Source organism: Podarcis cretensis (assembly GCF_951804945.1).
Source record: "Podarcis cretensis genome assembly, chromosome: 2".
Classification (NCBI taxonomy): domain Eukaryota; kingdom Metazoa; phylum Chordata; class Lepidosauria; order Squamata; family Lacertidae; genus Podarcis; species Podarcis cretensis.
The window spans coordinates 48,640,642-48,657,705 of NC_137171.1; the positions used below are offsets into that span (position 1 = coordinate 48,640,642).

Below are 17,064 nucleotides of genomic sequence, written 5' to 3' on the forward strand. Positions count from 1 at the left end.
TCCAATTGGCTGCAGGAGCTTCCTGCATGCAATTGGAAGCTGCGGAAGCTGCATCGGACATTCAGCTTCCAAAGAACGTTCACAAACCGGGACACTCACTTCCAGGTTTGCGGCGTTTGGGAGCGAAAATGTTTTCTGTTCCAGGAAAAGCTTTACCTGTTGACACAATGAATAGCTGGGACAGTCGTTTTCCTGATCAATTGACCACACTATCCTACATTCAGTGTCCTCCGTATCCAAAGCAAATGGCCTCATGTTGCTGCCACCATGCACATGAAACCTGTACTCCGTAAAAATGTTTCACTTTTGGATCAATATGTCAGAGGATTGACCTACTTGGTAATGCTCTCTTACTCTCTCTATGCCTGGTGGGGGGGAAGCTTTTTTAAAAACTGAGGCAGCAAGGAAAAAGGATAACTTTATTCTCAAATATGAATTTTATCTCTTTCCATATTACACCACCAACACCCATTACTGATAGATTGCAAAACAGAAAGTAAGCCCACTAAACCATTCATACATGCAATGTGTGCCTGAATAGGATATCAGTGCCTGGGAAGCCTTAAGGTCCTCACTTTGCAAGCCCCCCTCCCTATTTCCCCTAATGAAATGATTATAAGTGAGAGCTTGGGACCAACACAAGATACTTGAGTCCATTGTCTTTTTTATCCACATTGCTGACAGAGTCTTACATCAACGGTAGAAACAACTGGTTGCCCTTCTAGCATCTGCAGGTTTTAGTGGTAAGGAATTAAGTATTTCTCTTGCTACAGACCTAATTGTAGAGTGATTGGAATTTCTACTGCAGGTGTACAAAGTACTAATGATTACAAAGGTGATGCAGAACAAACAGGCTGCTGAGTTACTTAACAATCACCAGCCAAGCCCTGTCACTTAAATTCCACATGACTCATGCCTCCAGAGCAGGTGCATGCCTGACACACATTCCATAGGAAGAGTGTGCTTCACTGAGTGATGTTTGCTCTGTACTTAACAGGTTATGACATCCCAAGGCCTACTCCTTTCTAGTAAAGGTGGAGGTGTATTTTTTGGTTTTTTTTTTTGTTCTTTAAAAAGCTTTTGACCATGTTGCCACTGGGCTTCATAGCACCTCTGTTCTCCCCCCCTCCCCCAATTTCTTTTTATTGCAGCAGCACTGAGCACAGAACTGCACATTATGGGAGAAATATTGCACCCGTCCAAAACAGTAGCCTGCATCTCCTCTGCTTTTCTCTCCAAGTAAAATGTAATAAGAGGGGATGTCTGACATGAAGTCATCACAACCCAAAGTTTTCCACTTCAAGCAGTGAAAGTGGATTTGAGGACCACAACAATGAACACACAGATCTGAAAACTAATATTGGGCTTAATATCACATATAACCTACTTGTTCCAGGCCAACAATGAGAATACACACACACACACACACAGAGAGAGTCCTTTTTTCTAAAAAATGTTTAAGGGTACTCTCATTTTCCTATTCATTGAAATACTGCCCCTCAATTAGGCCAAACTTAGATTCACAAAATGCTTAGGAGTATGTGTACCCCTGCATCCCCCCAGAAAAAGCTCTCTCTCTCTCTCTCTCTCTCACACACACACACACACACACACACACTGCTATGATTACTGGGATTCCCCTAGATTATGTGTTAGGCAAGTAGAAGTGATACACTGTGTCATGAAACCAATCTCTTAAGCATAGGTTTCTTTAGCATATCCTGTTTCTCTGTTTAGTAAACAAAACTCAAGTCCATGGATTGACAGCGAGGTCATCTCTGGGCCAGGACAACCAACTTCAGGGGAATAACCCTTGGCAGAATGCTCCCTCCATTTCCCATCCTTCAGGGTAGGTAGAATGAAGTGATGCTGTATCTTTCTAAACATCCATCTATCAACTTCTACTACAATCACATTCCACAGCAGGAGGGCATACAAGATGTTGCTGGGGGGCGGGAGTAATATATCCAATACTTCCTGCTTGTGACAAAAATAGGGGACGCAGAGTTTCTCTTTAAACTTCCTGTCTACTCCCAGCCTGTTTATTAGTTTCCCAAAGGACCAAACTTACTTTAAAAGTTCAGTACATTGTAACCATGCTGGACATTCATCAGGTCTCCAGAGGCACTTTACTAAAATCCTTCATTATTATCTGGGACGCAAGCCTGGTAATAAGACTCAGTAGCAACCTGGGAAGGCAGAAGGGAATTTCACAAGGCACAGTATGAAGTTGAAGAGCAAGAGTTTATTTACAGATATTAGAATTTGCACAGTGTTTAAAACAATGCTTGTAAAAAGCAGCCAAACACTTAAAAAGTAGAAAATACTGGAATGCTGGTTTAGAAATTATGGCCAGCAAGGTTCTCCAATAACTTACGTAGTGATCCACAAGTACTTTTTCAAAACAGAGACTGATATATGTTGTTTGTTGAAAAAAAGGAGAAGCAGGAACTGTGTTCCATGCCTGGTCATGCAGGGCTACAATTTCTGCAAAAGAGAATCTCATGCATACACCTGGATTTGCTATGAGAGTTGAGAATTTACCAAATCAGGATTAACAGAAAAGGGGAAGGGTTTAAAGACTAGCCAGTCAGAATATGAATTGTCATGGTTACTGCATGCATTTGCAGGTAGGGATAGAATTTATACCAACAGATTTTTAAATGTTGAGAGATTAAAGATTGTAAGAACCCCCTACACCCCCACAGAGTAGTCTGCCAGGAAGGATTGCTTCTAATGCACTCAGGAGACACGCAGCGTTGAGATCACATCAGAGCAAGATCAAATAGGTGGGGATGAGATTTGAGGCTTCATAGATACAGAACCAGGATGGAAGAAAGGACTCTAGTTTTGGGCACATGTAACAAACTCTTCTCATACAAATGATCACTCATTCCGCACATACTATTACTTACTGTTAGATTCTTATCCGGCTGCTTCATGGTGCATTAGTTTGCTCTGCAATGGCCTGTCTGCTAATATATTGTTGCATGCCACACCAATCTCCAGATTCCAGGAGTTCCAGGAGCTTACCCAGAGTTCGTGCTTCTTTTTAGAAATGAATGGGGACTGTGGTATGTCTTTATAGAATCATAGAATCATAGAATCATAGAGTTGGAAGAGACCACAAGGGCCATCGAGTCCAACCCCCTGCCAAGCAGGAAACACCATCAGAGCACTCCTGACATATGGTTGTCAAGCCTCTGCTTAAAGACCTCCAAAGAAGGAGACTCCACCACACTCCTTGGCAGCAAATTCCACTCTCGAACAGCTCTTACTGTCAGGAAGTTCTTCCTAACGTTTAGGTGGAATCTTTTTTCTTGTAGTTTGGAACCATTGCTCTGTGTCCGCTTCTCTGGAGCAGCAGAAAACAACCTTTCTCCCTCCTTTATGATACATGGTTTAGTTACACATACATATATACAATCTGAGCCTACAATAGAGGGGTTCACAACATGAACACCCTAAATGGCCTTGTTTCTCCCATAGCCACAGCCTTGGATTCAAACAGAAATCAGCCATGGCTCTCTCTGTCTTTCCAGCCTGCAACTTTTCCCTCTAGGTCACATCACAGCAAACCCTAAATTTCCCTACAATCCAGGCTTTATTTGTTCTCACTATCTGGGTGTTGAGGGAGAGCGCCCAGCCATTTGCATCTCCCACAAAGCCTCTTCCTTTGTTCTCCTTACACCTCACCAGGAGGCTAGCCTGGCCTGATTAGCTGTTAACACTTGCTGGACCTAGGGATTAGGCATCCAACACCCACAAACTCATAACAATATTATCATACAGTATTTCATCATTCAAAATGAACCTCATCCACTTTCAGCATGTAAGATGGCCAGCCATGCCCTATGTAAAGGTAAAGGTACCCCTGACTGTTAGGTCCAGTCGTGGATGACTCTGGGGTTGCGGTGCTCATCTCACTTTACTGGCCGAGGGAGCCAGCGTTTGTCTGCAGACAGCTTCCAGGTCATGTGGCCAGCATGACTAAGCTGCTTCTGGTGAACCAGAGTAGCACCACCCAAAAAAAGTACCCCAAAGCAAAACAGCAACCAATTAGGGAGAGGTACCACAAAACAGGAATAGCTGAGGAGTCTACAGAGGGAGAATCTCCCTTCATTCTGTACAACAAAGAGAACAGCAAACAAAGTACTGGTATTAGGCATTCTTATCTGCATGGCTTTTCAAGCACTAAGGAGACAAAAGCATTACACAGAGCTCATACTCACCTAAATCTGGCAGGCCTTGTAAGGGTAGCTAGCAGGGAGGTGCCCCTGTGTTAAAAACAACCACAATTCTGGATTAAAACTTATTGAGATTGTTTAGATTATGCTATGTTGGCCCTTGAAGATTCGGTATTAAATAAATAGATGTTTTGTTTTCAAATCACATAACATTATGGCTTGATGTAAGCAGAGCGTGCCTTTTCCTGTCCACTGCTGAAGGAAGATCCTTTTGTTCCATTCTGCCACAGCACCTCAATGGGGTGAGGTGTGTGTTTCCCTGGGAGTGTTTTAAAGACAAAGAATTTGGGAAGAAACAAAACATACTGGCCTAGGGAAGAGCAGCAATAATATCTTTATCAATTGGTGGAAAATACAGAAATCAGAAATGACAATTACAATTAAGTTATTGTAGGAAAACATAGAAATCAATAAATGACAACTACAGTTAATTGAGTCTAGGTTGTCCGTTGTATACCTAGGTTGGTATTTGCATTCATAGCACGCTAAACTACTTAGCATTACACACAGTGGCAGGTTGCTAGGAATTCACAGCAAGTTCCCTGTTCTGTATAGTAAACAACACTCCCTTTTACATAGGTAAAAACTATTATACCACTGAATCATCCACCCTCTGCCTTATTTGTACATGAGCCAATAGTCACCCATTACTTCATAAATCAAACATATTTTGAAAATGTCAAATTCTTTTGTTGTGACTGTCAGTGATAAGATGAACAATTAAGACTGTGCTCCTGTGTAGTGACATGACAGGTCTTACATCTGGGTAAACATGCATAGGATTCTATCCCTGTAAAACACAACTAATTCTATCAGATACACTTAAATCGGAGGTTTTCAACCTTTTTGAGTCCACGGCTCCCACGAGCAACTACATTCTTTCTGTGGCACCCCTGTGGGGCTCAGGAGCCCTATTATGTCACCCCTTGCCTGCAGAGCTGGCAGGCTCTCACTCTTTTTTGAACACCCTTCCTTGTGGAGTGTTCCCTCAGCCTTGGGAGTCCTCCGGGTAGCCGCCGCCGCCCCTGGTTTCTGGGCTGCCCTGTAGAGAGGTGCCTCTTCACACTACCCCAGGTGCCTGGGACTCATAGCTGTCAACATTCTCCTTTTTTTAAAGGGAAATTTCCTTATTCCGAATAGGTTCTCCCTTAAAAAAAGGGAAAAGTTGACAGCTATGCTGGGACTTGTCTGTCCAATCCCAACAGCAAGGGCTGGCTGGCTGGGCTTCCTTGCCGCTTGCTTGCTTACTCCAAGGCGGCCTCAGCATCTGGCAGCCAACACCCCCTGGCCGGCACCATTCACCTCTGGAGCTTGTAGCCAGGGCTGCTGCAATGAACAGCCGCAAAAGCCTTTGAGAGCAGAGACACAAGAGGTGGAGGCCACTGTTGCCCACAGCACCCCTGGCCATCATTCAAGGCACCTTGGTACCAAGGCACACTGGTTGGAAACCACTGACTTAAATGGATGGGCCTTATCAGAATTTTAAAACATGGGGGTGGGGGAAGCAATAAATTAAAACGTTGTCTTGAATATTAAAAAAGCCCAAAAGAACTACAAGGTCAGAGTGGAGGAATCAATTTTTATTATCAGATTGGAAAAATACATTTATTATAAAAAATAATGGTGTTGGCAAATGGCAACAGGGACCTTAACAGCTGTTCTAAATCAGATTGTTCAGCTTTATTATGAGACAAGAACTGCAGTGACAAGGTGAAGGGCAACCATTCTATATCCTAACAAAATACGTGGTCATTATTGGTGCTCTTCCTCCATATGCAGAGGCGCTTTCTTCTGATGCATCCTTGTGATTGGTGGAGGAGTCATGCACTTGCCATGGCATCTGTGGTCGGCATAATGGCTTACACTACCTCCCTATGTTTTATCTTAAAGTTTGCTGCATTTGTGTGACACCGTCAGCTGAGCATAGGTAATGCAAATGCGATCCTTGAGTGTGTTCAGTTTTTCCACTTCATTTGCAGTTTCCCATGAAATGGGCAGCTTAAAAAATGTTTGTTCAGCCTGAAGATCTGTGAAATTGAAAGGACTTATAAACAGTGTTAAGTTATAAATCAGTGTCATTTTTCAGGATATACAGAATCTCTCCCCCCCCCCCATCCTTTGGCACATGCTTGTGGTGATACACAAGGCTGGCGCTCCTGTGCGTGGGTGGGTGTGTTCAGCTGTACATTTGGAAATGTGGGGGTGCTCGCTGGGAAAATTTCCATGTAGTGTCTTCAAGACTTACAGTTTTGATCACATGGATATTTTTGATGAAATAAGTTTATTTCCCAGGTATGTCTGCAGAAAGGTATATGGAAAATTCCCTGGAGGATAGCTGCAGCGAAAACAAAGTCCTGTGGCACCTTGAAAGAAAGTTACCAACTTTTTAAGGCGTAGGAGTAAGCTGAAGGAAGTTCTTTGCTGAAGTGGAGAGTCGCACCCCAAAGCTCAAGGTAATAATAATAATAATAATAATAATAATAATAATAATAATTTAAGTTGCCACAAGGCTCTTCGATGTTTTCCCCGGGGTAAAGCCGGGGCAGCACCCCCTTCCCCCTCTTCGGCTGACAACAGGGGCCGTCCCTCCCGACGTCTCTCGAGTGTGTCTTCCCTTTCCCCCGTTGCCTTGGTGCCGCCTGCTTCCTCGACGACAACCTGTCTCGGAGCCAACGAGGCAGCCACGTTAAGGACTTCTCAGGTCTCCTTCTCAGTTCAGAGACTTCGCATAGAGGGAGATGCTGGGGGGGGGACCGCCTCCCCCCTCCTCAGAGACCCCCAAGCAGCCTGGGAACTCCCCGCCCGCTCTCCGCAGATACAGGCAGTGGGGAAGCGCGTCCTCTCCAGTTGCCTGCGGGCAACTTTCCCATTAGCCGCAGAGAGGGAGGGCTGCGTGCGAATTCCCCCCCGCGCGCATCCCGTTCCTTCCAGGTTCGGCCTCTCCCAACCTGGCCAGAGGCTGGGGAGTATCTAAGGCTCCCCGTGGATTATCAGCTCCCCGCTCCAGGCAGGAGCAGTAGGAGGCGGCGGCGGCGGCGCTTGTCTCCAGAGGGCTGGCCGTCTTTGCGCTAATAGCCGCCTCCGGCACATTCCCCTCTGCGTGCGAGTGTGCGCGCGCGCCATGTAAGGTTGAGGCGGCTCTACTACCTGCATTACAGTAGCACCGGCGTGAGAAGGGGCGGAGGAGGAGGAGGAGGAGGGGACAGAAGGAACCTGGGAGGCAGGCTCAGCATTGTGCGCGTCTCTCGCCGGAGCCATTCGACGGAGAGGGAGCTCGGCTGGCGGCACAAGAGAAAGCCTGGCGGAGAGCGTGGTGGGCTTGGCCCCGTCGAAGGACTAGCGCCGGCCTTGCAGCTCGCGGGCTCCAGGGAACTTGCCGGCGAAGGGGAAAGAGGGGAGCCGGGTCTGCTCCTGGTGGGGACGGGCAGAGCCAGGCTCGACGGGGCTCTCCGGCTCGCTTGCAACACCTGGAGGACTCCAACTCGCCCCCGCCGCCCCCCCCCCGTCCCTAGCGCCGCCCGGCTGAGGATGCGAGGCTCCCGCCCCGCCGGCTGCCTCGCTCTCGCCCCGCGGCCCGCCGCGGCCCCTCGCCCCGGCCCGCCGTGCCAGCTGCTGGGCTGGGCGGGGGGTTGCTGAGCTCTTTGCATGGGGCCGCTGCCGGGCTCGCTCGCTCTGTCTGTCTGCTGCTGCTGCTGCCGGCGGCGGCGGCGGCGGCGAAGGAGGAGGAGGAGATGCCCAGGCAGGAGCTGCCTTTGCCCGAGGGCTGGGAGGAAGCTCGCGACTACGACGGCAAAGTCTACTACATCGACCACGCCACCAAGACCACCAGCTGGGTGGACCCGCGGGACAGGTGAGGCAGGACGAGAGAGAGAGAGAGCCGGCTGGCCGGCTGGGAGGAGCTTGGCTTGCCAGGCGAGGGCAGCAGGTGCCTGAGCTCTCCCGGGCCAGGAGGGGAGCGACTTGGGGGCGAAGCGTGCGCTTCCACACGCCTCCATCTCGCCCCTCCTCCAGCTCCGCGCGAAGCTAGTCAGCGGGAGGGGTGACTTGAGAGCAAGAGGGACGCGAGGATTGGGGCTGGCCGGGGGGAAGGTGGGCTCGACTGTTTTCGATGCTTGGTCTCCGCTCTGGAAGATGCGAAGTTGTAGTACAGTTCAGAAAGGGGTTTCTGAGCATGTGCAAAGCGCCTTTCCCTCGGCCCTTAAATTACTCTAGATTTGAGGCGCGCGAACACGGACAGTGGGAAGCCTTAGCCCCTGGCACCTGTGTAGTTGTAAATGGCTGGAAGACACCAAGGGAAGGAGACCCACTCTAGAAGCTGCCTGCCTTGTTCAAATCAACTTGCCATATGGGACAAACCACTCACATGTAGCGTTTAGTACTCATAAGCTTTCAGAGGCCTGGGAGGGTACACTGCTGGTAACCTCAAGCTAATTGTAAGTATTTACTACATTTTTTTTAGACCTCTGCACACACTTTTCTGGTAGTGTGCATTATTTTCTTTATCCCACCCACATTTTATTCCCCAACCACCCTGTGAGGTAGATTAGGTTTACAGTGTGCGCTCCCAAACCACCTGGTGAGTTTCATTCCTGAGCTTTGTAGTGAACAAAGTTGGCCCAGAACCTGTCATTCTAGGTGCTTCTCCATTTGGTAGATGCATGTATATGAGATAGGCATGTGTGAAATGTTTACATGGGTAAGCACTTTACTTGTGGCCTATATCAAGTTTGTCTCAGTCCTAAACTGAACTGCACAGGTGGAAAGGCTGCTACAGACTTGTCACAGTTCTCTTTGCCTTTCCCATTTCACAACAGGAGCCTGACACCTTTCTATTTTAGCTTTAAGTTGTAAAAAGGCAAGGGGTGGGGAAGTTATGAGAATCAAGAAGAGTCTTGTCCTCTAATTCCAGAAATATGGTGTAGCCAGTGCTGTGGTTACCTGGTGCCCAGGGAAATCTGCTTGGGAAATCCACTCCCAAATCACATCAGGGATGCTTCATTCTATATTATTACAGCACAAGTTCTAAAGCTCAGCTTCGGCATGAAACTTTGAAATTCAGCATACCAGTCCCTATCCCAAGGGCTCCATTTTGCTGTCCTGCTGGTGGTTGTAGCGACTGCTTGCTAATAGTTACCCTTACCTTTTTGCATTTTGTACAGTGAATCCTGACATTTGAATGGGTTCCCAGATATTTATGTAAATTGAATGTTACCTGGAATGATGCTAGTCAGGACTAGCTCCTTCCTCCATTTTTTAAGACTTGTCAGAACACAATTGCACCTGCTTAACTGAAGGTGTGTCTCAGGAAACTGGAGAAATCAAACAGGTGCATAGAACCTGTCAGACTCCTTGGTTGCTACATGCTAAGCCAATTTAGTTTATTTTTTTTAGGAACAGCTACATCAAAATTTGCCACCAGGAACACAATGATCTATTGCTTATAGGAGACTGTTGCCAAAAGCAATGATAATCTCTGTGCAACTACCTAAAATTACTTGGTTATCTTGCAGATTGCATTATGTAGAAGTTTTGTGAGGTGTACATGTTGGTTCCTCACTTGCCCCACTTCTGAAACACTTTCTTCAGATGAAAACACTTTAGGACATCCCTGCCTATCTCTATTCTGAAGGCACCAACTGTCAAATCAGTATAAAATACCTACGTATGATAGTCTTAAGCAGTGCTTTTTTTTTCTAAAAAAATGTTTAGGGGTACTCTCATTTTCCTACTCATATTGAAATACTGCCCCTCAATGAGGCCAAACTTAGATTCACAAAATGTTTAGGGGTATGCGTACCCCTTCCTCCCCCCAGAAAAAAGTACTGGTCTTAAGTATGTATTAAGGTTCTGTTTGAGATGAAAAGAAAATACTTTAACGTTTAGACTATAGCTGGAATACTGGAATTTGTTCCAGAGCAAGATGAATGGTAGGAAGTGTAGAGCAAAAACTCTGTAAATTGACTGTTTTTGTGACCAGTATAAGATCCTATTCTATTTTGTGTTGGACCTCACTATATTGGGCTTTTACTTTTGCAGATGATAGTCTGGGCAGAGAGTTTGAGAGTGGAGAAGCTTTGTAGAATTTCTGTCATGAATACAGTATTCATGTCACATTCATGGCTGACAAACTTTTAAGTGTTTAGTATTTGGAGATTTATTTATTTATTTCCTTTCCGGGGAGCTTTTGGGTGTGAGTAAAAACAAGTATGTATTCTTGGAAATGTAATGCTGCTGTACACATTTGGGCAAAGCCCAAATATCACAAGTTGCCACTCCCAGATTGTAAGAACAGAATGCAGGTAATTTGGTTGCCTCATTGTTTTTAGTTGCAACAGCATAAGGTCTTTGAAGGCGGAAAACCTGAAATTTGGCAAAGGTTCGCTTTGTGTTTTAATTAAAAGTGTTGGAAATTAAGATTTTAATGGCACTATAAAATATTCAAGTGCAGAACTAAAAATGTGTATTTTGTTGTGCCTTGCTACTCTTTCTTCAGTACCAGTTTAGTTCAGAAAACCTTCAAAAACCCTATTACACCAGTTTTGCTATCTTAGCAATCAACTGCATTTTGATTCTATATATGCAGACAAACATTGATTTTGTTGAGATGTACAAAATATCGTAGTGTTTGCTTCTAAAGTTAAGCAATTAGAACATTAATGTGGGTGCTGGATTTGGAGCAGCTGTGCAGGATGAACAGTCCAGAACATCTGGAGGGCTCCATGTTGGGGAAGAGTGATCAAAATAATTTTTATCTATTTATTGCTGAGTCACTTATTGCTTAATTTTTTTTCTCTTTCCAATTCTCTCTCTTTTGACCTCTTCTCTGTAAGTTTAAAAGTTCATGGTACTTCTGTGAAAGGTATACAGTTCATATGATACAGTGTAGTGTATATGAAATTTTAGATAACATTTAACTCCTTTTGCAAAAGATTGCTTCTATCCTCCTTCCAGCAAAGTTAGGCAAATATTGTAACCAGGCATTTTTATTTGTTTATTTATTTATATTAAAAATATGCCTCAAAAAGAAAGGTTGATCCAAATACAGTGGTGCCTCGCAAGACGAAATTAATCCGTTCCGCGATTCTCTTCGTCTAACGGTTTTTTCGTCTTGCGAAGCAAGCCCATTGACAGCTTAGCGGATTAGCGCTATTAGCGGTCTAGCGGCTTTTAGCGATCAGCTGAGAAGCGGCTTATCAGCGGAACAGCTGATAAGCGGCTTAGCGCTTAGGGAAAGGGCGGAAAAAAGCGGGGGGGAAATGCGGGAACTCGCAAGATTTTTTCGTCTTGCGAAGCAACCCCATAGAGAAATTCGTTTAGCGAAGCGCCTCCAAAAACGGAAAACCCTTTCGTCTAGCGGGTTTTTCGTCTTGCGAGGCGTTCGTCTTGCGGGGCACCACTGTATAGCTTTGTTTTTCCATTAAAAATACTAATCGTGCATGGGCAAGAAATTTCAGACTTTGTGCCTTGTCAGCTTGAATTTTTAATCTTGTGCAGCTTAAGCTTAATGAACAATTAGTTTTCAAAAGGTACTGAAATAATGTAAACAACCGAAAGACTTGTACATATGTGGTGTGGCTTCAGAAATCCTGTTGTCAATATTTTGTTCTATAACAAATACCTTGAAGGAACACTGCTGTGTATTTGATTTCACAGGGTGGCAGTGCACCAGTTTCTCTGTTCTTGTAGTTTTAAGGTGATCTAAGAACTTGTATAGCTTCAGTCTTGAGGGTGAATGGTTTTGGTCCATCTAGGCTTTTAAGGACCATGTTGCTTTCCACAAAAAATATGTCATATGCACAAATGTGATGATATAACAATAGTTAAAGTGATTGTTTTCTTTGTTCTCAATGTGGTTGGGTCAATCTAGCAACACTTAGTTATGTAAACTATATTGCATCCCGGAATCCTAATAATATATATAAAATATATCTCATAAATCCATAATTGCAAGAATGTAGTAGTCCTCATTTTATGTGCACATCTAGGATGCCACTTCACATTTCCTATGTTATGTTCGTGAGAACATAAGAGAGCATGGTTTTGAAGTATGCTTGTAGAGAAAATGCACAAAAATATATTGTGAGCAATAAAGGACTCTAACTGGGGTGGGGGAGAGTAACCTAGGTGTAGCTTCTAGTGAAAGCTGGGTGTGGGCTTTGAAGACCTAGGTTCAAAGCCCTGCTCTGACCATAAGAAGCTCATCTGGTAACCTTGAGCTCTTGCCTCAAGCTGTCTAATATAGAGTGGTTGTGAGGATAAAATGGGAATGATCTCATGTACATCATTCTGAACTCACTAAAGGGAAAGGAGTGGGGGGCGATACATATATAATAAAATTAAATACCTAGATTGGTAGGGGGATCTGCCTCCTTGATGTAAATTCTATATTGCTTTCTGTGTCCCCCCTCCTTTCATTGTCAAGTACAGTGGTAGGTCCGGAGGTCCGTTCTTAACCTGAAACAGTTCTTAACCTGAGGTACCACTTTAGCTAATGGGGCTTTCCGCTGCCACTGTGCTGCCGCCGTGTGATTTCTGTTCTCATCCTGAGGTAAAGTTCTTAACCTGAGGTACTACTTCCCGGTTATCGGAGTCTATAACCTGAAGTGTTTGTAACCCGAGGTGTTTGTAACCCGAGGTACCACTGTACTTTATTGCAGTTGCCTAGGTAACTTAAATATTTGCAGGTTAATATACAGTATCTTTTCTGTGCTTTTCTTCTGTTACCAAGATTAGTTTAAGGAGTAGAAATTAGGGTTCCATATGCATGATTGTATGAAAGGTTTATTAAAAAACAAACGCCTGTGCACACAAAACGTTGCCATGAGCAGAAACAAAGGGAAATGATGGCTGAGAATTTTAATCTTGAACAATTAAAATGCTAGATCACTGCTGATCTTGAAACATTCATACATGGACATTTTCAAGAGTTTATATACCCTTTAAAACATTATTTACAAGGTTCATGAAGCATTATGCTTACTTAGCGCTGGTGCAGTAAATTACGGTATACTAGTAAATGCTAAAGCCAAAGCACTCTCCAGTATAGTACTAGTGATAGTCATTAAACCAGAGCGTGCATTTGTATGTGGGTATAGATCCCAACTTCCTGCAAGTGGAAGGTTGGCAGAAAGAGGCTGGGAGGCGATTGCCACTTCCTCTTTACTCCTTTGAACCCAAATAATGGAATGAATCCATGTCACCACATATTACCTTTCACAAAACTAATGTTCTCCGACAATTCCTTTGTTTCTTAAACACTGTTTATTTCCCTCTGCATTTTTGAATTGGCTCATCTACATTCTATCTGATCTTGCAGTGTTGTTCAATCTATATGGAAATTGCTCCTCATCTTTTTCTGACCTTGCTATCGAGGCAGCATCTGTGGTGAAGCAGAGGTTTTAATTTAACTATTAGCAATAAACCATCCAGCTTTAATTTAAGGCAGTCAGAGGCTTGCCAACTAGTGACTGTGTAATTCTTCTGTGGCAACACTGCCTAACTATACGCTCCCTAAGAGCATAAACCAGGAATGGGGGAGCCTCAGCCCCTAGGGCCAAATGCTGACCCATAATCCTCTCTGTTGGGCCCTCCCAACTCTCCAAAGGCCACATCCCCTTTCTTCAGAGCACATCCCTTCCCCTCCTGAATGCTTTCACCTGGCTGAACAGTGTCCTTGAATTGCGATAATGTCTCTTGCTTGCCTGAATGTAGAGAGATTGTGTGTGTGTGTGTGTGTGTGTGTGTGTGTATCTACATACCTCTGATTTGCGTGGCTGGATTGTAGCCTCCACAAAGGTAGGAGTCACATCCACTGATCCGCCTACTTTTGTTTCTAGATGCACTCACTTTGTTTCTGGCACTGCCTTGCTGCAGGCATGTGGCCCCTGCACGGCCTCCCACAAAGGGGATGCAGCTTACAAGGAGTTCTCTGTTTCTGTCTCTCTCTTGCACACACACAGCCATGCAGCTCTGTAGGATTACGCCAAAGTTTGTATTGCAGGCAATCTTTGATCACCAGCTGAGTCCTGGCTCCAGTATATTGTTTTTCTAGCAGGTATTCAATTTTTGTTTTACAAGTTTTGATTACCATAGCTGATAAATATTACTTGTGAGGAACTGCAAGGGGTAGAGACAAATAATGCATCTAATTTTTGATTTGGCTTCCCAAAAAACATGAAACCCAAGCTTTAAAGCTTTCTGTCCTAAGGTTCTGGAGAGAAATTTGAATATGTGAAGGCAAATATTGCTGATACGTGTTCCCAATGCCAGTTAAGCCAGCGTCAATTTAAAAAAAAAAAAAAAAAGCTGTTGAGTGCTTAAAGTGTGTTAACATTGGCATTCTGAAGATGAGCATATCCCAGCCTGGCTTCCAAGTTAGAAAGACCGCTGGAGTAATGTGGGGCAATGCCTGTGACAAAATAAACACATTTCTCAGCAAGGCTTCAATGTGAATGCTTCCTCTGATGTTATACTGCTTTATAAGTGCTGTTTAAAAAACTCACTTTTTGAAAATTATTGTATTTGGTTTATATTGTGCTAAGTATGTTCACTTGAATCCCACCAGAAGGATTTAAGGTGCACTTAAGTTGCTCGTCTTGGAAACATGCTTTCTTAATACAGTTTTAATAGTTCTTAGGTTTGAGGTGCACTCTCTCTCTCTCTCTCTCTCTCTCTCTCTCTCTCTTTTTAACTGTCACATATACTTCTCAGTCTTCTGGAAAAGTTACAATACTCTGGTGGGGGTGGAGAATCAAAGCACTCTTTCTCTTCATTGTCCTTTTCAATTCCCCTCCCCTGCCCCCAATAGACTTTCAGATTGGAACCACCTTTCAGTATTTCAGTTTAGTGATGTTCTGTTCTGTTTCTGTTGATCGGCTGATGTGAAATGTGTTCTGTTGGTACTGTAACTGAATTCATCCTCCAGAGAAGGCTGGATAAGTAGCCAGCTTTGGCTAGGGTCCGTCATGAGTGCAGTTGGGTGATTTTGCTTTGCTACCCAGTCAAGAAAGGGCAACAGCAGGCATTGGATTGGGAAAGTCTGCAGCTGCATAAGCTGCAGTTCTGCCAAAAAGAATAATGAGAGCAGTCAAGAAAAGGAACAAAAGCAGCTGAGAGATGCCCCACATCTCTGAGATTTTTTTCTTTACACACTGGGTTTTCATTTGCAAATTGGCCCTGTGGTATTTGTTGTTTGTGCTTCTCACTGCACTTTCTTCTTCTTCTCAAATCACTTTCTTTGAGAACTCTTATTTTGTTTAACTAAATTTAATTGCATTTCACTGAGGCACCTTTTAACTGCTAATTACAAACCTAAAGTGAATTTCTGAACTATGTTTATAACTGAGATTTTCTACCTTAAAAAATAAATGATTTACCTATATATAACTGTTTAGCATTTATGTAACAGACAATACAAGTGAAGATCAAAGTACTTTACACCTATAAACTCATGAAGGTACTTTGCAATAATCATAACTGATTGTATATCTCTCTGTAGGCCCATGTTTAAAATCTTATCCTAGCTGTTAAGCACTTATAAATAACATCCTTGCTGTAGCAGTTGGAATAAAATATTTGAATACTGTGTGTTTTCCTTTCAAAACACATTTTACAATGACTGTGTTTAGTATAAAGTACATTTTTTTGGTACTAAAATACAGATAACAAAGAAGAATATCAAACTGAGACTTTTGTGTATGTGGGCTATATTCCCCTCCCCCCCAGTGAGGCTATAAATGTGGTTTGGGTCATTTTAATGTGGGTTTTTCAAGAGTTTCGAGAAAAGTCAGGATTTAGTAATAGAGATGTTGTTTCTGCTCTGGGAATTTAACATTTGAAGTCTTGTGGAAAATGCTGTGTTTGGTAATTTGGCACATGTCTCATTTCTTCATCTTACATGGCTCTACAGCAAGCAAGAGTGATGGCTTAATTAGGGGTAGCCTGTGGTAGTCAGTGGCTGTGCACATGGTTACTAGCTTAAAATACAGTGAGGTAGTTCTTTCTTGCTGCTGGTTTGAAGCTGGTTCGGGAAAAACCCATACAGAAAACCCAGGATAGATGTGGATGGTGGCTAACGTGTATACATGGCTTCCCAAATCAGCAGTGGGATTGAACCGGGGGCAGAGTAGGTGGGAGAGTGTACATAGGCAGTGTGAAGGAGGAAGTCCAGGCTGCTTGAATCAGAGACTATTGTACAGTATTGTATTGGCTTGTAGGGTTGCACGCGCTGAATGTTAATGACTAGAATAGGATAGTATTACATTGTTTATCTATTTCTTTAAACAATGCACGTACCACTTAACTGCAATTGTCTTATTGGAATTGGTTCTTCTTCATAGAGCAGGATTGCTAAGCTGATGCCCCAGGGATCTTATCAGGCCCTTTGAAGTAGGGATGCAGAGACCTCTTTCAGCCTGAGGGCCACATTCTCTTGTGGGCAGCCTTGCAGGGCTGCATGCCAGAGACAAAAGTGGGTAGCGCAACTAAGTCTTTTGTTTAATAGCCTTAATAAAGTCAGATATAATGGCAAGAGCCATTATCACAGTCCAGTGACGAGAGTAAGGGCCAGATAGAGATTCCTCGAGGGCCACAATTGGCCTCTGGGCCTGACATTCTCCATTCCTGCTCTAATGTGACATGAGTGATACACTTCCATACAGATTATTGGCCTATCCTCATGTCTGGAAAGTTGATGTCTTTAATATAGCAAAAGAGCTGACCTATCAGTAGTACTGTCTTAGCATTAGACCACCCTTCTAATTACATTAAATCTACAACAATCCCTCAGTGTGACTTGTAGTCCAAATGTGGGGCTGCC

At 44.0% G+C, this 17,064-nt stretch overlaps 1 protein-coding gene across 1 annotated transcript in view; it reads left to right on the forward strand.

Moving 5' to 3' along the window:
* Positions 1–7,843: 7,843 nt before the first annotated feature.
* WWC1 (WW and C2 domain containing 1) overlaps positions 7,844–17,064 on the forward strand; it is a 77,243-nt gene continuing 68,022 nt past the window's right edge. Inside the window, exon 1 of the mRNA XM_079964772.1 lies at positions 7,844–8,097. Within this exon, the coding sequence (XP_079820898.1) occupies positions 7,979–8,097 (119 nt within the window). The 5' untranslated portion in view covers positions 7,844–7,978. The remainder of the gene's footprint in view (positions 8,098–17,064) is intronic.